The 23,128-nt window shown below is 39.3% G+C and overlaps 1 protein-coding gene across 7 annotated transcripts in view; it reads right to left on the reverse strand.

Moving 5' to 3' along the window:
• The window catches only part of LOC148873366 (putative hydroxyacylglutathione hydrolase 2, chloroplastic), a 45,954-nt gene extending 23,027 nt beyond the window's left edge, over positions 1-22,927 (reverse strand). For all 7 annotated transcript variants that reach the window (XM_088951891.1, XM_088951931.1, XM_088951897.1 and 4 more), the window contains exons 1-5: positions 22,781-22,927; positions 21,990-22,166; positions 15,655-15,858; positions 8,565-8,688; positions 6,680-6,780 (exon numbers count right to left, since the gene is read on the reverse strand). In XM_088951891.1, the coding sequence (XP_088808017.1) occupies positions 6,680-6,780; positions 8,565-8,688; positions 15,655-15,858; positions 21,990-22,166; positions 22,781-22,828 (654 nt within the window). In that variant the 5' untranslated portion in view covers positions 22,829-22,927. The remainder of the gene's footprint in view (positions 1-6,679; positions 6,781-8,564; positions 8,689-15,654; positions 15,859-21,989; positions 22,167-22,780) is intronic.
• Between the last annotated feature and the right edge of the window lie 201 nt (positions 22,928-23,128).

Below are 23,128 nucleotides of genomic sequence, written 5' to 3' on the forward strand. Positions count from 1 at the left end.
GTTTGCTGATTTTCAATAATTGTACCACTACCCTTGGTCACAGCATGGTTAGCCCAAGTGTTGGGTGGACCATGTAAATCATAGCAGAAATTAACCGTGGGCCCCTCCAATCCATAGTGTGTACATTTCCTAGGGGCATTACTTCTTCCTTTACCACGACCTCCCTCTGATTCCCGACCTCCACTCCGGCCACGAGCACGGTTAAACATGGGACCACCACGGTTACCTGGAAGTCCACGACCACCACCACCACCTCTATTTCCACGGCCTCCCCCTCTAGTCACCACAAAACCAGATCTGTCTGAGAGAGAAGAATGCTCTATAGACTCAATAGATGTCCTCCTGAGACGGGCAAAAACTTCTTCAAGTGAGGGAAGAGCAGAACCCCCCAGTATTTGTGCACGGACATGCTCATATTCATCCTTCAAACCCACCAGAATCCTCGTCACATCAAGTTGCTCACGTTGTTGTTGCTGAATCTGAACATCATGTGTCAGAGGATGATACACATTGAGCTCATTTCAGATATTCCTTAGACTTGCATAGTATTCCTCCAAGCTTTGACTGCCTTGCTTCAGATTAAAGTACTCTTGGCACAACTGATACACCCTAGTTGTATTGTCTTGTCTGGAGTACAGTTTCTTAGCATGATCCCATATTTCTTTAGTTGTATCTAGGAACGTAAAGTTCACGCTAATTTTTTGTTCCATGCTATTCCATAGCCATGTCATTATTTGTGCATCTTCCTGTTCCCAATCACTAAACCCCGGAGAATCAGAGGGTTTCTCCTCTCTCACACGTTTTACCTTTTTCTTGGCCTTTAAAAACACCTCCACAGATTTTTCCCATGGCACATAATTCTCACCATTCAACTTAATAGATGTCATTTGAACATTTAGGTAATCTAGAGAAATCATAACGCATGTTTTATTGTCATTCCCATCTCCAATCGATGCCATCTTAACTAATTCACCTTCAAATATTCAGCACAACCTCACGCACTTCCACAAAACTTATCTCACTCTCAGCACCACCAACTTCTTCAAATACACATTGCACATCAAATACAAAAGCTGAATCAAACACCTGTACTACACACTGCAGAACCATTCACACACCAAATACAAGGGCTGAAGTCACTCTACCATTGAACCAAACACAGAAATCAGTATAAACACCACCACACGACACAAGGTTTCACTTTCAACTATTCAGAATCACCCACACACCATTCAACATAGTACAACCACCACCACACCACTGCTGTCGTGAACTTCAGCAGTCGAAAAACTCTACTTTCAGCACACACATGAGGTAAAAACAGAGAAGAACAAGGCTGATATGCATACTAATCACTCCAAACCTCCACAAAAAAAAAAAAAATTTGAACCAAAACACAGAATTTACAGTCCACTATTTGGGCAAATAACAGAACTGCTCATACCTGTCCACAAACAGCCCTCTTCGTATCACAGAATAGAGGGCATCTAGTACACAACCTCAACGACCACCACCACAGTAACTGGAGGCATACTCACCTCCAAAACCACAAAACGACCACTCCTTTTTGGCCTCTTGTCGAGCTTCCACTCAAGCTAGAAGAAAATCGAAGAAAGCTGAAATAGTTGGCGGCGAACCCAGGAAGAAGACAAACAGTAAGGAAAGAGAAAAATAAAAAAGGAAAAAGAGAACTAGGTTTTATTGCTCTGATACCATGTGAAATCCCTATTCGATTCTAGGTTAAAGTAGAGAAGAAGAAGAAGAAGAGAAAGAAGAAGAAGGGTTCAGCCAGATTATGAAAAATCAGTCCACCTCTAGCCGACCCACTTGTATTTATCTCCAATAATCATAGCTACAAGAAAGACCATATTGTCCCTCATAAGTGATGGGACACATAACTTAAACTTAAATAAAATAGGCCTTTCACTCTCAAATAGATAAACCCAAACGGCCAAAATACCCCTGATTTGTGTATTCTAACAGAAGATAAAGAATGGAAATTGGATAAGTTAGTGGTGGCTGTTGGAAAATCAGTGGCAGATTGGGTCTTAAAGATTGCCTTGAAGAGGGAGTGTCTTAATGACAGATCATGACCCAAGAAAGGAAGAAAGGATTATATATTATTAGAATGTAAAAAAGTGTGAAAGGACAGTTGTGTCCCTCACATATATACAAAGAATAAATACAAGAGTCGCACAAGTATGATAAAGTAGGATGTATATTACAACAATGCCCAGGACACAAATAAAAAATAATCAATCCAAAACCACTACATCTCTACACTGATACCATATTGTCATGAATAATGAGGAAAAAAAATAAGGGAATTAAGAAGAGTAGAGATTATTTTGTTTAACGATATTAGACACCAATCTTGTCTCCACAATGAGACTCTTTACATAATACTAAAATTATCCAAAATCACAAGAAGCTCCCAATTGGGCTGGTATTACAATAAAGTCCATAACTATATATTGTCTTCCTAAAATAACTCTTATAAAGGGAGATTTAAAGTTGGCAAGTTGTAATTGCATCTGGAATAATCTTCTTTCTCCTTTGATACACTTGTAATTCCTTTTGTGGACCAACGGCCTGACACTTATAGGAAAAGACTTTTTTTTGAAGGATCAAGAAAAAAATCATTAAATTGAAAAAAGGATTACATCTCAACACCATTGGTTGTCAAGTTGACACACCAAATAGACAGTAGAAGTCAAATTGAAAAGGATTCTTCATTACAAGGCTGTAAATCAAGGGTATTCCAGAACCTTTCCAACAAATCAGCTTTGGAACTTGGTCAAAACCTGGAAGTCTAAGGTGGTAAGGTCCCAGTCTGAAATCAGATTGCTCACTGCAGCTACCAGGTATTCAATGCTTTTTGACCTATTCTCAAAAACCCTTCTGTTTCTCTCCTTCCAGATAGACTAACAAACTGCAGAAGGAGCACACAACTCCAGAGAATCCTAGCTTTCTTGCTGCCTCTGAGATTTGGCCATTTGGAAAATATCTCTGCTGGACTCATTGGTTGGAAGACACTCATCTCAAATAAAAAGGAGAAAAACTTCTAAATGAAACTTGCTACACTGCATGAGAAGAAGTGAAGGACTGTTTCTTCCTCCTGATTATACAAATAACACCAGCTGGCCAGATGCAATCCCCTAGACTTCAGGTGATCTGAGGTGAGGATATTGTCATGCGCCACCAGCCTGGCAAAGGCTTTCTACCCTTGGGGGGACTGGATTACCCCACACTCCTTTTATCTGGTCTGAACCCATTCCTTCTCTTACTAGCGCCTTGTAGAATGACTTAACAGTGAATCTGCCTTACATTCTTTCCACCATAAGCCATCTTCTGTAGACCTAGAAATGCTGGTCTCTTCTAATTTTTCCAAGAGCATGATGCACTCTTCCACTTCTTGATCCAAATGAGGCCTTCTGAATTTCAGATTCCAGATCAATTGCTCCCCTCTCCACTCATAACAGTGGTCTATTGAAACTTGTTGGTCTGTCAACTTGTAAAATCTTTGGGCGAACCTCACTCAGCTTCCTTATCCCAAGCCACTCATCTTCCCAAAACCTCACTCTAGATCCATCCCCCACTTTAAACTTGACCAAACTTCTGAACTCTTGATTGAAGCTCATGATTCCTTTCCAAACACTCACCCTATAAGAACTTCTTAGTTCCCTTGATTCCCACCCAAATCTGACCACACCATATTTTCCAACCACCACCCTCCTCCATAAATCCTCCCTCTCTCTCCCTTGCCTAAACCTCCATAACCATTTCCCTAGAAGTGCTTTATTTATTAATCTTACCCTTCTCAGCCCCAAACATCCCCCCTCCTTTGACCTGCACACCTTTTTTCCACTTGACCAAATGAAATTTTTTGGATCCCCCACCCCTTCCTATAGAAAATCTCTTTGAATTTTCTCAATCTTCATAGCCACTTCTTTAGGGACTCTTAGCAAGGAAAGATAGTAAGTTGGTAAGCTGGACAGAACACTCTTAATAAGCGTAATTCTCCCACCCAATGATCAGTACTTGGCTTTCCATCTGTCCAACCACCTCTCCACTCTTTCTATGAACGACCTCCAAATGCTAATTGCTGCTGACTTTGACCCCACCGGTAGCCCTAGATATATGAAGGGAAATTCCCCTACTTTGCATCCCATTAACCCTGCAATCATTCCATCTCTTCCCTACTTATGTTCCCAACTCCTATCAGTAAGCTTTTCTCTAGGTTCACCTTCAATCCAGTCAGCACCTCAAAGTTGGCTAGAATAGCTCTGAGATTCAGAACTTGATTTACTGAAGCATTCAAGGAAGGTGGGAGATGCACGGTCCTTCAGCTCCTACTTTAAAGCCTTTAATCCAATCCCTCTGAACTCCTTTCTTCATGATCAGATTTAGTGCTTCCATCACTAAAACAAACAGCAAGGGGGAGATTGGGTCCCTTTGTCTCAAACCTCTAGAAGCTTGGAAAAATTCAGATGATACTCCATTGATTAACAAAGAGAAAGAAGCTGATGGAATACACCCATACATCCAATCCCTCCAAATCTCCCCAAACCCCACCAACCTCTGCATCTCCTCCAAGAAACCCCGTTCCACATGATCATATGCCTTCTCTATATCCATCTTGCAAACCATGCCTGGTCTTCCACTTCTAATTCTTGAGTCAATACATTCACTAGCCACCAAAATCCCATCCAGGCTTTGCCTTCTTCTGCAAACACCATCTGAGATTCCCCTACCACCTCGTGAATCACTCTCTTCAACCTGCTTGCCAACACTTTTACCATATAAAGACTGCTTATTAGGCTTTTTTTTTTTGGTAGCTGCTTATTAGGCTTATTGGCCTGAAATCCTTTATGTGCACTGCTCCGCTCTTCTTCTGTATTAAAGCTACGAATGTAGCATTTACCCTTCTGTCTATGATTTTGGTTTCCCAAAACTCCTTGTACATCTGCATGAAATCGACTTGTAAGAAATACCAGCAACTTTTAATGAAATTAAAGTTGAAACCATCTGAGCCTGGTCCTTGATCCCCATTAATCTTCTTCAACTCCACCTTTCCTACTGCTACTTCAAGGGACCTTTCTAGCCATCCTGCTGAACTATCACTCAACCGACTTGGTTCTAAGTTTCCCAATGACACCCAGCTCCAATTTCTCCCCGTATACAACCTCTTGTAGTAGGCCACCAGTTTTTCTTGAATATCCCCCCATGTATCTAGTATCTACCACCTCCTCGTCCACTTGCACCCTAGTGATCATATTTTTCCTTCTTCCATTTGTATATGCATGAAAGAATTGAGTGTTCTTATCTCCTTTTAACCACAATGCTCTTGATTATTCTCCTTCTCTTACTCCTATTATCTCTTGAGTCTTTTCCTATATTGGGCCTCCCACTTATAGGAAGACTCAAGAGGTAATAGACTAATAGGAATAAGAGAAGGAGAATAATTAGAAATATGTGGACTGACACCCCACATGTTTTATATTTGAGTTTTCTTCAAGAAACCAAGGAGTGTCAGTCCTCTTAGGTTTACAGGGAAAGCTACACAATTTTGAAATTACATCAAAGGATCTTGTCAAGTAGCATTTGAAGACTAGGAAGTGGGATAATGCAATTGAAGAGTGTCTTCCCACCAGCCATATGCATCATGGTTTTGCAAATGTACAAGGGGTAGATTCAAGCCGAGCCGAGCCAACTACCTAGCTATTCGAGCTCAGCTTGTTAAACAATGCCAGGCTCAAGATCGAACTTGATTCGAGCTAGAGACTTGAGCTTGAATTCAGCTCGGCTCAACAGCTTGCAAGTTCAAGCTTGGCTTGGCTCAAGCTCGACTACAAGCCAAGCTTCCTACAAAAAATAAAAATTATACATATAAAAATAATTATAAAAAATATTTATTATCATACATATAAAAAGTAAAAATATTATGTATAATATTTATTATTATACATGTAAAAATTTGTTTTTATTTTACATACAAAAAATAAGAAATATAAAAATTATTATTATTATATATATATATATATATATGTATGTATGTATACATATAATAAATATTATATATATTAGGCTCAATTAGGCTCGTGAGCCTCACAAGCCGAGCTTCACTTGGGCTCAAGCTCGGTTTAAACTGAGCAGAATCGAGATTTTCATGAGTCAAGCTCAAATAGCTCGTGAAAAGCTCGATTCATTTCCACCCCATGTACAAATATGGTTTACATTTATGCAAGTACATTAAGATTGAGTATATGATAGGCTGATAACTAGTCATATATCAACAGATATGCATATCATCCAGTCTGCTTCTATTTTCAACTACGTTACCCAGATATGACAAGGACACAGTTGGATAAAGAATTTATACTAAAAACAAAGTTTTTAAAACAATACAGAACCCTGTACGGGTTTCCATACATCATAGGTTTTGAACAGACAAAACATAATTGAAACATGATAGTTGACCTATCAGTAAGTCTCAAGAGACACTTGAAAATAGCTGAATTTTCTTCTTTTCTTCCTTATATGGTGGGCAATTTGCATATATGGTTGCCAACACATAGAATATTGTATCCTTAGTTCCCGTTTGACCTTTGTAAGAAAATGAAGTTATTAATAATGGAAAGGTTGTTGCATACATGGTTGTGATCATGAAAATTGTTACCTGCTCAGGCGTTCCTTCAAAAAGCTTTCCACATGACAAGCTGAACAAAGTATCTCCTGTGAAAATAGCCCCAGATCCTGGAAAGTAGTAGCTAATATGGCCTGCTTGAAATTTAAACCAACAGAGAATTAGAAGACTGCTCAAAAACTGCAGTTCACTACAGTGCACTTTAACCTTTCACACTTGGGCAAAACATGGATATGGTGGAAACATTAAGATATGGATGGGTACACTATGAAAACTCAAATAAAGCCCAAAAATGCATTGATAAGACTAAATCAGTAAATCTAAGTATGAAATGACTATAAATATGCTATATACACATAAGAAGCATATATTTTAATAGTAAATGTTAAGTGTAAACCATAGGGATACACTTAGTAAACATTTTGAAATGGTAGAAGAATTAAAATATGGCTTAAATCTGGAAAAGCCACACATGTAGAAAATTCATTAGCCAAGTTTTTGCAATTTTATACATGTAAAACTATGTAGGTCAGTCAAACTCCTTTCTAGACTAAGACTTAAAATTGTGATTCTTCCACTCAAAATACAACTAAACTAAATAAATTCTAAACTACTTAACCATCATCGTAATCTAAGCTTTGCCCCAACAATATGGGGTCAGCTATATAATTCCTGTTTCTCCATTCCGTTCTGTTCAGTACCATATCCATTGTTAAATAATGGCCACTTAAATGTTAAATTATTTCTTACTATTTCCTCCCAAGTCCTTTTCAGTCTGCCCATAGCTCTTCTAACCTCTTCCAACTTTAACAGATCACTTCTTCTGACAGGTTCTGTAAACAGTCTTTTGTGCATGTGACAAAACCATCTCAGTCTACTTTCTCTCATTTATCTGGCACACTGATTTTTTTTGGACATGCTGTTTTTAACTGCCCAACACTCTTCTCCAAACAATTTAGCTGGCCTTAAACTATTTTATAGAAATTTTCTTTTATCCAAAGTGGTATTTGCCTATCACATATGCACCCCTTTTTTTGCCCATCCTGCTCTAATTCTATGAGTGACATCTTCCTCAAATCCCTCCTTTGTCATGAATTATTGAACCAAAGTAACAAAAGAGGTCATATTGATTTATTTCTTGGTCTCAAATCCTAAGTGTACCCTAGTTTGCACTTTACACTCCTATTATTGTAAAATTTTTGAGAATTTGCATGTATTCTGTTTTGATCCTACTTATTCTAATATATGTGTATATTGTCTATAAAACTTGCATTTTATCCTTCATTAGTTTCATCAATTAATACAATGTCATCAGCAAACATCAAGCACCACAGGACCTCCTGTTGAATAAGTTTAGTCAATCCATCTACTTAACCAATGATAAAATTTTAAACACAACTACACTATAAATAAACAAACCAAATAGTTTGTACCTTACATACATTGTGAAAAATGACTAAAATACTCCTATTGTCAAAGAATAAGAAAATACAATAAAAATCCGTACAATTTCTAGTTTTGTTTTCCCTGTTGGAACAAATAGACAACCCATAAACATCCTCTCCATTGGGCTCACAGGAGGGGCTCGGATCTGCTACCCGCTACTTGTTCCCACATCCCTACCCACGGGATATAACAGCTGCACATTGGGAATATCTCCCTTTTCAATCATAGGGAGATGTTCCCAATGCACGGCAGCGGTGTTTCATGGGTATAGATGTGGGAACAAGTAGTGGGTAGCAGATCCGGAGGCCCAAATGATGTCCTCCCTGAATTAATTAAAATACACAACCCCATTTCTTCCTACATCCTTTTTTCTTTTTGATAAGTTAACCATAAGCTCAATCATGAGTGTGTAGAAACACCTTATTTCTCTATAAGCATGAAAATAGTCTATTAATAGGTACGAGAATACAACCTCTTGTATGACCAGGGGTTTCCATTACAAGCACTTCATGGCCTGCAAACATCCACTTGTCCCCATCGTTCAGAGCTATATCAATGCCAGGAATTCTATCCTTGTCTATGCTGGAGCCAATTACCTACATGTAACCAAAATAATTTGAGTGTCCCAAGAGATGTTAAAGATATAACACATTAAAAACAATAATATCACTCATCTAACAATTTGCTTCTACAAAAAAAACAAGAACAAGATATTTATAATGATGAGGCCCAAAAAAATTGTGAATGTATTCTGCTTTGCATGTTTTTTTTTTTTTTTTGTAGTAGGAATGTAGGATCCCAAATTGTTGTTTTTGGGTAGCTTTGTTGACAGTTTGGGTCCAGGGGTATTTTCGTTATTTTATAATTCAGATTCTGGTCAGGGGAAGTTGGGTGCACATCTGTTGGGTTTTGGTCTCTTGGGTCTTTTTGTAACAAAAGTTATCTTTTGGGGGTTTATTTGAAGTTAGCTTTGTTCTTAAGGAGTTGTTTGTGAAAGGGAAACATTCTAGGGGCTCATTTGTAAATATATTAATTGGCTTCTCCAGCAAGCCATTGAGTCTTATAAAAGAGAAGGGGGTTGTTTTCATAGAGGTCTTTTGGTTCTTTCTCACTTGTTTGAGTTGTAGCTCAGCCCTAGCTAGGGTTTTCAAGTATAAGGAGCTTAGGTTTTGCTGAGTTAACTCATTTTAGCACCTTCCAATCCCTTTATCGCTGCATCCGCACAGGAGGCCAGCTTGATGCCATTGTTACCATAGCATAACTATTCCAGGAGTTCTACTTCAGGTTCAAGTCTAAAATCCCTAAAAAACCAACTTGTTTTGTTGTTTGCAACCAGGTATTTCTTGTGCTTATTACTGTACACTTGAAATGCTGCATGTAATTGGTTTTTCTGTCCACATCAAGTGGCATTAGAAAAAGTTCTTTCCTTGGGTTTGCTTCAAAGTTCATCTCCTTGTTGTGTTTTGCTATATTATTATGGCTGCAAGGGGTGGACGTGGTAGGTGTGGTAGAAGGCCACAACATATCACTGTAGAGGTTTTCCAAGAGGCTATAAAGAGGGCTGCAAGAACATATTGTGTGTCTTGCCCAACTTGTAGCTCAAAATGCTACTAGGGATGGTGACATAACAAGTGATTTGGGGCTACGAAGAAGAAAACAAGCTCCTAGAGTTGATAAACAACCCACTGATATTATTAGTGAAGAATCAAGTGAAGAAGACATTAAGCAACCTGAAGGTCATCAACATGAAAGGAATAACAACCAATGATGGGAAGACCAGATAATGCAAGCTTTACAATCCAATCAAGGTCATGGTGTTCAACTTCATATTAGCGAGTTTGATGGTGAGTTGGAACCCGAAGAGTTTCTAGATTGGTTGGACAGCATTGAAAATTATTTTAATTGGAAGGAAATGAATGAAGAAAGAAAAGTGGAGTTTGTGACAGAAAAGATGCATGGGACTGCCTTGGATTGGTGGAAAAGTTATCAAAGGGACAGAGAAAGGAAGGGGAAAAGAAAGGTTAGTTCTTGGGGAAGAATGAAAGAAAAGCTGAAATCACAATTCTTACCACCATATTATGAGCAAACTCTTTACCAAAAGGTGCAGAATTTAAGGGAACGGGGAAAGAGTGTAAAGGATTACACAAAAGAGTTTAATAAATTGACTCTTCGGAGTAATATGACAGAAGCTGAACAGTAAAAAGTTAGTAGATATATCACCGAATTATATTGGAGTCACCACCCAAACACCATGGTCCCTCCCACAATCCTCTAACTGCACTCAATTCCTCCCAAAAATGGACCCTATCTTTATAGGAGTTTGGACCGTAAACATTTGTCAATGCCCAATCCTTACCATCAGTCAACATTCTAGAATTGCCCTACTAGCTCTTCCATACCCTCCAACATTTCATTCTTCCAAATAGTGAGAATGCCTCCAAAAGGCTCCCCATGAAGATGCAAAAACCCAATGTTAACCCCTTACACCCCAGATATTCCTAATCCATCTCCTATCTCCTGAAGTTTAGTTTCTTGCAATAATATCAAATTCGCTTTTTCCTTTTTGAGGGCTTCTCTTATTAGTTGTCTCTTGTTTGCATTCCCTATACCTCCCACATTCCAGCTTATAATCTTCATACCTACATCAAACAATGAGCCCACACTTTAGAGCCATAACTAACAGCCTACCCATCTTCTACCTTTCCTTCTGCTCTCTTCCCTCTCATAGTCTATCACACTGATAAACTTTTCCAATTCACTCTTTTTCCTTTTCTTTCCTTTTTCCTTCCTTGTGTATACCTTCATACCTAAGGGATTCTCTAATGTGGCTTTCTTCTTTTTCCTCTTAGGCAACTCCCTTAATTTTCCCAGACTCTTTCTAACTACCATTTTCCCTCCTCAACACTAGATTTAGCGTTTTCTCCTTGTTATCCTATCTCTTCCCCTTCCTTCTCTTTTTTCTATTGGCTCCGATAAATTCAGATCCTCTATTCCCAACTCCAGAGCTTTCTCTTTCACCCCTGTCTCCCACACTTCTTTTGATTCCAAATCACCTCCAAGCTTTGTGGCAGAGATATTTACAGCATCCACTAGCTTCTGACTCAAATCTGGTTCTGCAAACACTACCTTCTCTTCTTCTTTTGACCTCAAAAAAGTCAAATTCTCTGTACCCAACTCCAGAACTTTCTCTTTCCCCCTCTCCCTCATTTCCTTTGATTCCGTATCACCTCCAAGTTCTGTGGCAAATAAAATATCAACACCCATTGGCTTCTAAGCTGTTGCTGGTTATGCAAACATAGGGAAGGACACACACAATATAGTATTAGCAAAGGTTTCCGAGGGACCAAAAGGACAAACACTAACTGAAGGAAACATAGACGGGTAGAAAACTCCATGTTCATAACTTTCGTAAGTTCCACCCAATGCAAGCTCAGGATAGTTGGAATCCTGTGAAAACAAGGCTGCGCAACTTCCTAGGAAAGGGGATACTGTGCTCATGTGCCCCAGACTTTATGATCCGCCCTCTGTCTTAATGTAAGATCACCTAAATCCTCTCCCTTGGCCAGTGGTGAAGTCACTACACAATCAATAGAAGCCTCCCCAGACCCAAACTCCTTCAACAGGATCATTTCGTTTGAAGAATCTACAGTATTTCTTTGCCCAACTCATCATCCCCCAATCTCCTGCAGGCCTTAATCAATTCTAGGCTCCCTATACTCAACGGTTGGTTAATTTCTTCCTCCCATTCAAATTGTACATCGTCCTAATCGCTATCTGCATCTGATTCCTCTTTATCTTCTCTGTTAAATTTTGGATTTGGCCAATCTGGTGTAGTAGAATGCTCTTCTGTAATCGGCCTCCAGGCTAGAGTAGTGGTTGTCCATCCAGCTGAACCCTGTGAGAACCCAACTCGCCTCTTAGCTTTCTCCATTGTCGATGTCGTCTTCTGTTGGGTGCAAGAGTCAGTCGATGGGGACGATGATAGATCCAAATTCTCATCCCCAATTGACCCAAAAGAACGGGGCACGTGACTTTGTAAAGAGCCACGTCCCAAATAAAAAGAACTCAAACCCACCCCTCTTGTTGAACCGGGTTGGGCTGGCTCATCCCTCTTCTCAAACCACCTATCCACCTGCCACTTTGAACTTTTAGAATTTGATAAGTCCACCTTTTTAACACCTACATCATGTCATCACATACCTTGTTAGACCCAGCCACCTTCCTTGACAATATCTCTTCACTTAAAGCACCTGGTTGGACTGACCCGACCCACTCTGCTACCCACCTCTTAGCACCCAAGAAATTTAAATCTGCCGCCGGTCCATTTGGCTTGTTGAATACGTCAGCCTCTTCTGACAAAGCTTCAGCACAAGTCTTCCTCCTAGCCGTCTGATCTTAAACAACAGAAGTCCCCATCTTTTGATTTTTGGGAACCTGCTGGAAACCTTTTCCCACAGGGAACATTTGGTTTTCCTCCATTGAGGGTTTATGGTCCTTAAACTTTGACTGAGCTTCCTCCATGTGGCACCAATCAATTTTCTCTTCGGCGCCACATATCGACCACAATTCCACATCACCTTCTTCTTCCTCCTTCATTCCCCCATCCCAGAGAAATGCTTTGGCTCCCAAAGCAATCCAAACCTTGTACCAGCAGCCCTTTGTTAGCAGATGCAGGACCCTTGGAATCACTTCCCTCTTCACACAGTTTAATTGTGAAAGCTCTTTCAAGACTGACGACCTCATTTGACAAGGGATGCCAACAGTGTATCAGAACCATACCCTCACTGTTTTCAACTGTTGAAGTCACCAATGTCTTGTTCCCAATATCTAGCAGAGCCTTAAACGAATCAAAAGGCCTTAATATAGCTGGTTCATTTATGTTCAGCTTCCTCGAAACCTCCTTCAAAATTTTGTTCCAGTCAGGTAAGTCCTTATCTACTGTGATCACGTACCTTCTTTCCCACACTCCTACAATTCCATCAAGAGACAATTTTGGTTCTGCAGACAAAAACCAAAGTGAGTCTATAGGGTCAATTATATTAGATTTCTTTTGTACCCCTATTCTGGCTCCTGAACCTTGTTCTACTATCTTCTCTTCTGAGCTCTTATCTAAAGCTGCTTCTCTTATCCCTGATCTTTCTATCGTATCCACAGGTCCTCTGTTAAAACCAGAAAACGTTGTAGAGCATCCGCCTCTAGTTTCCAACCCCCGCTTTGCTTGCCTTCTGGAATGCACACCAGCCTTTTTTTCCATGGCTAAAGAACTCGGCCAGTGTCATGTAGACTCCATTTTTGTTTTCCTTTACCTCTGCCCAATAGATGGTATTTTCTTCTTTGTATGAAACTCTCTAGTTCACCCTCCTCTATGAATAGATACCTCCTTCTAGAAAGCCTTTGAACCACAGGGCAGCTTTACCTTTCAACAGAATCATTGCCTTCGATAGCTCAATAAGTTTCAGTACAGCTCCTCTTCTGGTGGAGATTTCCTCCAGCACAAACGACTTTGCCTCGACTCCAAGTTTTTCTCTCCACTTGCTAGCATGAACAAAGCTTCCCTCTCTGCCTTCCATTCTCTTTCTTCCTACACCTATTATTAATGACCTTGATGTTCCTATTGTTCATTGTAAAAGTGTTAGACCTTGCACTACCAAAAACCCTATTGCTCATTACACTTCTCTTGATTCTTTGTCTCCTTCATATTGTACTTATTGTTCTATCGTGCCTAGTGTTTCAATTCCAAAAACTCTTGCAAAAGCCTTGGAATCTCTTGAGTGGACTCAGGCAGGCTATACTGGAAAAGATCAATGTCCTACATAAGAATAACACATGGAAACTGGTACTGGTAGATCTTCTTGAAGGGAAAGAGGCCTGTTGTATTGGACTCAACTGTAATCTATTTCTTTTTTTTTTATTTTTTTTTTTCGGGGGGGGGGGGGGGGGGAGGGGGGACCATTAAATATATCTTTCTGTTCATATAAATGAATACATTATTATGGTTTCACACAAATGTATAGTGGTAGACTATACAAAGACTTCTGCACCTATAGCCAAAATGAACTCCATATGAGTCCTATTATCATTGATAGTTAATTTGGGATGGCATCTTCATCAACTTGATGTGAAGAATGCTTTCTAAGACTTAGAGAAAGAGGTGTATATGATGCAGCCCCCTATATTTCAAGGGAGGTAAAGGGAAAGTCTGCTATCTTAAGAAACCCTTGTATGGGATGAAACAATCCCCAAGAGCATGGTTTGATCAATTCAATAAAATAATCCAGTAGGTGGGGTTTAAACTGTATCAATCAAATCAGACCATGTTTGTGAAGAAAGGAGATAAGAAATTGGTTGTTCTCATTGTCTATGTAGATGATATAGTCACTATTGGTGATTGGAAATCAGAAATTCACAAGTTAAAAGAATTTCTTGCTTCTCAGTTGGAGGTAAAGGATCTGGACCCCCTAAAGTATTTTCTAGGGATTGAGGTTCCTAGACCTAAAGAAAGGCATCTTCATTTCCCAAAAGAAATATATCCTAGATCTGTTATAGGATGCAGGAAAATTGGGGTGCAAACTAGTTAACACTCTATTGAACCCAATCACAAATTGGATAGTTGTGCGAGGGATGTAGTTACAAATGTCAAACAGTTCTAGAGACCTGTTCGACACTTATTGTATTTATCTATTTTTTTTTATCAATTGTTGTATTTATCTATGACCTGTCCAAACATTGCATATGTTGTTGGTGTCCTTACAACCCGATGTTCTCACCAAAGAAGTTTCTGCCCTAGGACACGCTAAACTCGTAACAAGTTGGGAATGATTGACATTTATAACCCAATGTACGGTTTAGTGACTTAGGGGCATACTTGTCTTTTACTGTATTTTATGTTCACCCCAATATGATAACAAGAGGGTGACTGCTCACTCATTCTTTTGTCTACCAAAATATTTTTCTCTTCTCTTGCTCTCCAAGTCAGATCTGAACCAGAAAAGTGCAATTAGTGGAAAAATAGGCAAAATACAAATTAATCTAGAATGTTTTCCCTTTAAACTCTTCCTTTCTGGGCCTACTAGGGTGGGCTTTGATATGGTTTATAATTAAGTCAACAAGTTGGGCCATGGGTCAGAACTGGACTGTAAGTCGCTCATATGCTGTAGGTGCAACAATTGGGCCTTGTTATTTTGCTTGCACTACTACGGGTTCATGCCATGCACCATAAAGCTACATTCTGAATAGCAGCATGTCATTGAGTGGGAAAGGCCCACTTATGCTCTGCATTGTGACCCCATGAATATCTTCCACTTGACTATCCAATCAGAAAAGATGGCATCTTCCTTCCTTCCTACAAAGAACCAAGTGTTCTTCATTTATTTCTTGAATATTGCCAATATACACTTCCAATTTAGTTAACGATTAAGAAAAAAATGGCATTCAGTAAAAATACATATTAAATAATTGATCAAGGTATGTATAGATATCACTTTATCATTTCTAACCAATTGAAAAAGGAGAAAACAAATTATTTCGTCAATTTTATAATGAACTAATCAATCTTATCATACCTTTGCACCATACCTTGCTTTTAGCACTGTGTTCCCACCAGTATGATCAGAATGATGATGAGTGTTGAGTATGTAGGTCAGGTTTCGATTTTTCCTACTCAATGCATCTATTACAGGTACAGCTTCAGAAGGATCTACAACTCCAACTGTTCCTGTATCTATATCATGCAAAAGATAGGCATAATTGTCCTTGAGGCAAGGTACCTGGTGAAAATGAGAAAAATGAAATTTTATTAACAATAAAAATATCTTGAAAAAATTAATAGAATAAAACAACTGTTTTCTCGGTGCTGAGATGGTATGATTCCAGAACAGAGAGAAGAGAAGGAGAAGGGAGAAGAGAGAAAAGAGAGAAGAGAGACAAAATTGAGAGAGGCAAAAAGTCAACTAGCGGCTCCAGTTTATTTGGTATTTATACTAGGGCAACCATATAGAAAAAAGAAAAGAGAAAATTACAAAGGTGCCCTTGCGGCACTAAACTTAAAATAAACTAAGTTATTTCAACACTCCCCCTCAAGTTGGGACATAGATATCAATCATGCTCAACTTGTCACATAAATCATCGTGTCACAAGTGACGTAAGCCTTTTGTAAATATATATGCCAGTTGCTCTTTGGAACTCACATATGGGGTGCACACTTCCCCATTAACAATTTTCTCTCTAATGAAGTGTTTGTCAACCTCTATATGCTTAGTTCTATCATGGAGAACTGGGTTGGTGGCAATATTGATGGCAGCCTTGTTATCACAATACAAGGGCATAGGGCCATCAACAGGAAAACACAGTTTGTTCAACAGATTCTTTATCCACATGCCTTCAGCCACCCCATGGGATATTGCTCTATATTCAGCTTCAGCATTAGACCTAACCACCACATTTTGTTTCTCGCTTCTCCATGTGACTACTGACTAGGTTTCCTCCCACAAAGGAACAATACCCACTAGTAGACTTTCTGTCATCAACTGGTCTAGCCCAATCAACATCTATATATACTTCAATCTTCAAAGGACCATTCTTTTGGTATAACAAACCAGCTCCAGGAAACCTCTTTAGGTATCTGAGTATTCTTTTTGCTGCCTCTAAGTGTGTGGTCTTAGGATCATGCATGAACTGACTAAGAACACCTACTGCATAAGCAATGTCTGGCCTAGTCATGGATAAATACAGGAGCATTCTCACAAGTCTCTGGAATTGTTTTACATCTTTGACAACTTCACCACAACAGTCACCCAGTCTGTGATTTGGATCAATGAGGGAGTCGGCTGGCTTAACCCCTAGTTTTCTTGTATCCTATAATAGATCTAGGATCTATTTCCTCTGAGAAATGAAGATCCCCCTTTGAGAGCGGACCACTTCAATTCCAAGGAAATATCAAAGGGGACCTAGATCCTTCACTTCAAATTGAGTGGCTAAGAAATCTTTGTCTCTGAATTTCAACCTTCCAATCACCTGTGATCACAATGTCATCAACATACACTATGAAGGCTGCAATATTTCCTTCTCCTCTTTTTACAAATAGAGTATGGTCAATCTAACATTGTTTGTAGCCAATCTGCTGTATAGCCAAATGAAACTTGCTAAACCAGGCTCTCGATGATTGCTTCGGACCATACAAAGACTTCTTTAGTCTACACACTTTTTGCTCTTTGCCTAGGGCACTAAAGCCAGGAGGTTGGACCATGTACACCTCTTCCTCAAGGTCTCCATTCAAGAAGGCGTTTTTAACGTCTAGCTGATAAAGATCCCAATCAAGATTTGCCGCAAGGGAGAAAAGGACTCTAATGGAGTTCATCTTGGCTACTGGGGAAAAAGTCTCTGCATAATCTACACCATGTACCTAAGTAAACCCTTTTACCACCAACCTAGCCTTGTACCTTTCTATTGTGCCATCAACCTTGTGCTTCACTATGAACACCCACTTGCACCCTATCGGTTCCTTACACTCGAGAAGATCCACTAATTCCGACATACCATTTTTATGTAGGGCATTTATCTCTTCTTTCATTGCATCTGTTCATTCAGGTACTAAGAGAGCTTCTGCCACATTTTTTGGGATAGGGATATTGTCAATGGAAGAAATGAAAGCACAAAAGGAGGGTGAGATGTTCTCATAGGTAACAAAATGGGTAATAGGAAACTTGGTGGTATAGGACCTAACTCCCTTCCTTTTTGCAATAGGAATGTCAAGGTCATCACTAGATGGAATATCTATGGCAAGAGGATCAGGAACATAAATAGGAATGATAGTACCTGGTTGGATATGATCTGTCCCCGGTGAATCTGATGATGTTGGCGGTACAGTTTCAAGTTGCTCCACAGCTCTTGAATTTAGTTGGTTCTTGAGACGACGAAAAACACGGAATGGAGGAGGGTCAGGCAAAGGAGGAAGAACCTGAACCTGAACTGATTTCTCCTCCACCTTACTCTCCCCCTGAGGAGAAACCGGGAAAAAATGATCACTTTCAAAGAAAAACACATCCATAAAAACATAGTAATTCTTAGAAACAGGGTCAAAACATCGATAGCCCTTTTGGGAAGAAGGATAACCCAAAAAGACACAAGGAATGGTATGAGGATCAAGTTTTCCACGAGTAGGAGAAAGGTCCTGGACGAAACAACGACAACCAAACACACGGATAGGAATAGAGAAGAGGGGAGCCTTGGGAAAAAGAAGCTAATGGGGAGCCTTGTACCCTAACAAGTGAGATGGCATACGGTTGATGAGATAGGCAGCACACAACATAACATCCAACCAAAAACGTTTAGGAACATTCATGTGTATAAGTAACCCGCGAGCAACTTCAAGGAGATGACGATTCTTTCTTTTAGCAACACCATTTTGCTGGGGGGGTTCTAGCGCAAGAGCTACGGTGTATGGATCTGCATGAAGCAAAGAACTCCATGAGATCACTATGGAAATATTCTTTGAAAACAATTGGACTTACCCGTCATATGGTTTGAGGCTCCAGAATCTATTATCCATGAGGAGTCTGAGGGATGAGAGGACACATGGAAAGCTGTGGAAGAATTACTGTTACCTGATGTAGATGCAAAGGAAGTCGAGGGTGGAGAAGCATAATCCATCTGGCGGATTGCCCTTCCATACAACTCCAAATGGTCACGGAAAGAATTAATGATATCTTCCCTCAGATCAGTCCCAGAAGGACTCATAGTGGTGGTAGATGTTGAGGCTCTTGAGAGGCTAAATTTGTTGCATTAAACTTTCTCTAACCTTGTTGTCCTGGCTTCTTATTCTGATCCGACTTTTTACTCATTTCCTGAGCCCACTTTGGCTTCCCATGAAGCTCCCAACATGTCTCTCGAGTATGCCTAGACTTCTGACAATGTGTACACCATAACTTATCTTTATCATCAACTTTCTTTTGGAAGTCACTCTTCTTGAAGGAATTTCCACCACCCGTAGCAACACTCCCTTTAGCTGCTAAAGCAACATTCTCTTCCTCAGGATTATTCATCACATTCCGTCTGCTCTCTTCTGACTGCACTAGAGGATATACTTCTTGTACTGATGGGAGGTCTTTACCCCCCAATATCTGAACCCTGATAGATTCATATATGGGATTCAGCCCTAAGAGAAAGGCAAGCACTCGTTGCTGGGAAACCAGAGACTTGTATGCTTTGCCATCTACGTCACACTTCCAGTCTATATTCTGGTAGTGATCTAGTTCCTTCCAAACAGAAGTCAGGTCTGAATAGTAGACGGAGAGACTTCTCTCCCCCTGTTTACAAGTTGAGGAGGCAGCCTGCAACTGATATATTTTAGCATAATGTCGTTGTTCAGAATATGCAAATTGTGCCTACTCCCATATCTCATGAGCTGTTTCTGCCCACATGAAGGTCTTTCTCACTTGTGGCAGCATAGACAATAACAGCCATGACATCACCATGCTGTTTTCCTGGTCCCACCTATCATGTTCCACACCACTAGACTGGGGTTCTCTAATTCTGCCATTGATATACCCTGCTTTTCCCCTTGTAGCTATGTAGAGCTTGATTCCCCTCGACCATTCTAGGTAATCGAGGTCATCAAAGGGAATCACAACCATGGGAAAACTCGTGTAAAAACCTCCGTTCATCCCACTCTGACTAGAGGTAACACCAGACATACCAGAATCTTCTCAAGACATAGAAGCTAAATCTGATCAATCACAAACCAGCTAGAGAACAAGTTTCCAGTTCAGTTCAGACCCACAATACAGTCAAAAAACAGGTTGCAGTCTCAGTTCCGCCACACTTCAGGACATAAAAAAAAAAAAAAAAAAAAAAAAAAAAAAACTTGTTCTCACAAAGAAATCACAGCTGGTCACACACCATTACTGTTCTCAGATTTCAGCCCTACTAAGCCCTTTCAGACTGATCACACACCATTTCAGATGTGTAAGGTATATCAAAAAACAGATCTGACCATTCCCTCTAGCAACAAAACAGCTTTCACATAGTAACTTAGGTTCAATATGAATAGAATAAGGAAATAAACTGCTGTTACAGCAGTTACAGATCTGTAGTCTTGAAGCAATAACACATTTCTGGGCATAATAAGGATCACTCGATCCACATACAATGAGAGAAGACACTCTCACACCACCCGCAGGTCATTAGACCCACATAACCCACACATCTGGGTACAACCAAGAAAAAAGAACTGAGGAAGAAAAACTAAAAAAAAAAAACTCACAGCATTCAATTTTTTTTCCCAATAGTTTCTGGGCTCACAACCAAGAAAAAAGAACAGTCTTGCAGTGAGCTTCCTCACACATCCACCAGAGATCTTGTTCTTTGGTTCGATCACCAATAAACAAAAAAGGAAAGAAGCGCTGCCCTGGTCCTAAGATTGGATCTGCCGCTCTGATACCATGTTTTCTTGGTGCTGAGATGGTATGATTCCAGAACAGAGAGAAGAGAAGAAGAAGGGAGAAGAGAGACAGAATTGAGAGAGGCAAAAAGTCAACTGGCGGCACCAGTTTATTTGGTATTTATACTAGGGCGACCATACAGAAAAAAGAAAAGAGAAAATTACAAAGTTGCCCTTGCAGCACTAAACTTAAAATAAGCTAAGTTATTTCAACAACAACCAAGAATACATGGTGGGAAAAAAATTAAAACTATGTAAACCTGATGTATACTGTCCATATGGTTCAATTGGGCTGAAATTTATGTTCTGGTCTGTGTAAACCTGATGTATACTGTAAATAAGTGGTGTTAACAGAATAACAGGAATGTGGCAACCTGTTCAGCTAGAAACAATATTGGTCTTCTTGATTGCCTTCTGTGTGACCTGCTTTTCTAGGTCTGGGGAAGTCTTGCAGGCTATTACAGCACCATTTGTCTGAGGTGTGTGGAGCTAAAGCATGACAAGTAAACTGAACATGGAAACTAAGGATTCAGCAGCATATGGAGTATCTGGCCTTATATATAAATCATATTAGCTGAATGCAATGGCTGTTTATCATTGGTTCCACAGCTGGCTGAATAGCTATTGTGTTCAGCTAATCCTTTTCTCCCTTATATGGTTGGATCAGATATTACATGATTGTGTAACTAACTCTTGAAAATGCTGCAACGATCTCTGACAGGGAATCTTCTTGTGGGGCCTTCTAGAGACTCTTCCTCCTTTCGAATAACTGAGATATAGGTGGGCATTGCTACTGGTTGTTGGGCCTCCAACTGGCTGGATTTGACTGAGCCTAAGATACAATTTTTCTTTACTCTTTGACTCATGTTCTTTATTACCAGTAGCACAATCATATTTTGTTTTTGAAACAGGAAACAGCCTCTCTGTATGTGCACATCATACTCCAGTTCAGACTTATAAAAAAAAAAGCATACTCCAGTTCAGACTTATCAAAAAAAAAAGTCATACTCCAGTTCAGTTTTGCAGTTGCTTGGTAAGAATACATCTTTGTACTAAAAATGAAAGTAAACTTCTTTTTTATGATGTTTGTGCATTCAAAATGGGAGCAAAGCATGGAAGCATGCTTTTACACTCAAAGTTTGTCTATGTAAAATAGGTAGATTCCAGTCTTGAAATTCGTGTCTGTACCCATCACAACCAAAAACAATACAAAATTTATCAACGAGAAAATGAACCAAGTTTGTATTTATACTTGTTTACCAAATTTGCATTTACATCAATATATATGCTTTTTGCACTCTCATTAAATGCAGCATTAATTGCACCTTCGACCAAAGCTGGGGATATCAGCAAGTTCATAAGATGAACTCTTGAAGAATCCACAAGATCAACAAATTCTACAGAGCAAATATGTCAAAGCAACATTCCTATGAAAAATGAAAAACAAGAAAATATGCTTACCAGTTCAATTTGCAATGTGGAAGCCATACTGGAAATGCTACATAAAACTCCAAGAGAATGACTACCTCCCCGCAAGGTTTTCAATGGCATTGACAAGAGGGTCCTGAATCCGTATACAAGACTTTTTCTAGAGAAGTACTGGCTCATGCCTGGCCATAAACAAGGCCCCTTCCTCACCTGTAAATTTGGAAGAAAAGTAAGGGTTTTGATCATAATTCGCAAAGCATGAACACGCACCAATCTTGGCATTTCATTACATTGGTCTCTTAATTCTTGTCATATGCAGTGAACTATAGTATGGGTCCTACATTTATGTCATCTTAATAAATGCAGGTAACTTTTCCCAAAACTTTTATCTCTTGGATGAGGCTTCCATAATGAATATAATTTTTCATAACAATTGGTTTCAGTTTTCTCGATTTTCATAACAATTGGCTTCGGTGATGAATATTTATGAACATAATTTTTCATAAATATCTACTGTTTATTCCTAAATTTATGTAGCTACTTTTTCACTCTCAAGTTTTATTTTGGATCTTATAAAAACAGTGGGATCAGTAATCTCCTATCCTACTGCTCACCATCCTCATCCAAAATCAACCAAAATTGGATAAAAAAAGATCCAATCACTCAAAAACATACAATAGAGTTAGAAATAACTAAAAATATTCACAGAAACAACATAAAAAAAAAAAAGAATAAAAAGAATATCACCAATGCCCAATCAAAAGAATCTAAAAAAAAAAATCTTGTGGTATGCGAAACGAAAATGCAGAAGAGAAGGAACAAACCCTAGAACAAGGGATGGAAGCCATTCCCAATGAAGCTTTACAGAGCATTTGAGACCAGATACGGCTACTCCTCACAAAAAAAAAAAAAAAAGGGAGTTCCGATAATAAGTGTGTCTGTTTATTTGTTCAGAGAATTTATGAAAATTCTCATTGACTTTTATATCCCAACTCTTTAATATAAATCCAAATTACTTCCCTCCTACATCTCAAAGCAATGGCAGTCGGCACTGAGGGCATATTCGTCATGAAATTATTTTCGTCTGCATCATACAAGAGTACAATACACGATACAGACTTTTTTTTTTTTTTTTGACAGGTAAACGATACAGACCTTAGTGGTGCGGAGTT

This window comes from Nelumbo lutea, chromosome 1, assembly GCF_056320005.1.
Source record: "Nelumbo lutea isolate HS-2025 chromosome 1, American lotus-T2T, whole genome shotgun sequence".
In the NCBI taxonomy this organism is placed as follows: Eukaryota; Viridiplantae; Streptophyta; class Magnoliopsida; order Proteales; family Nelumbonaceae; genus Nelumbo; species Nelumbo lutea.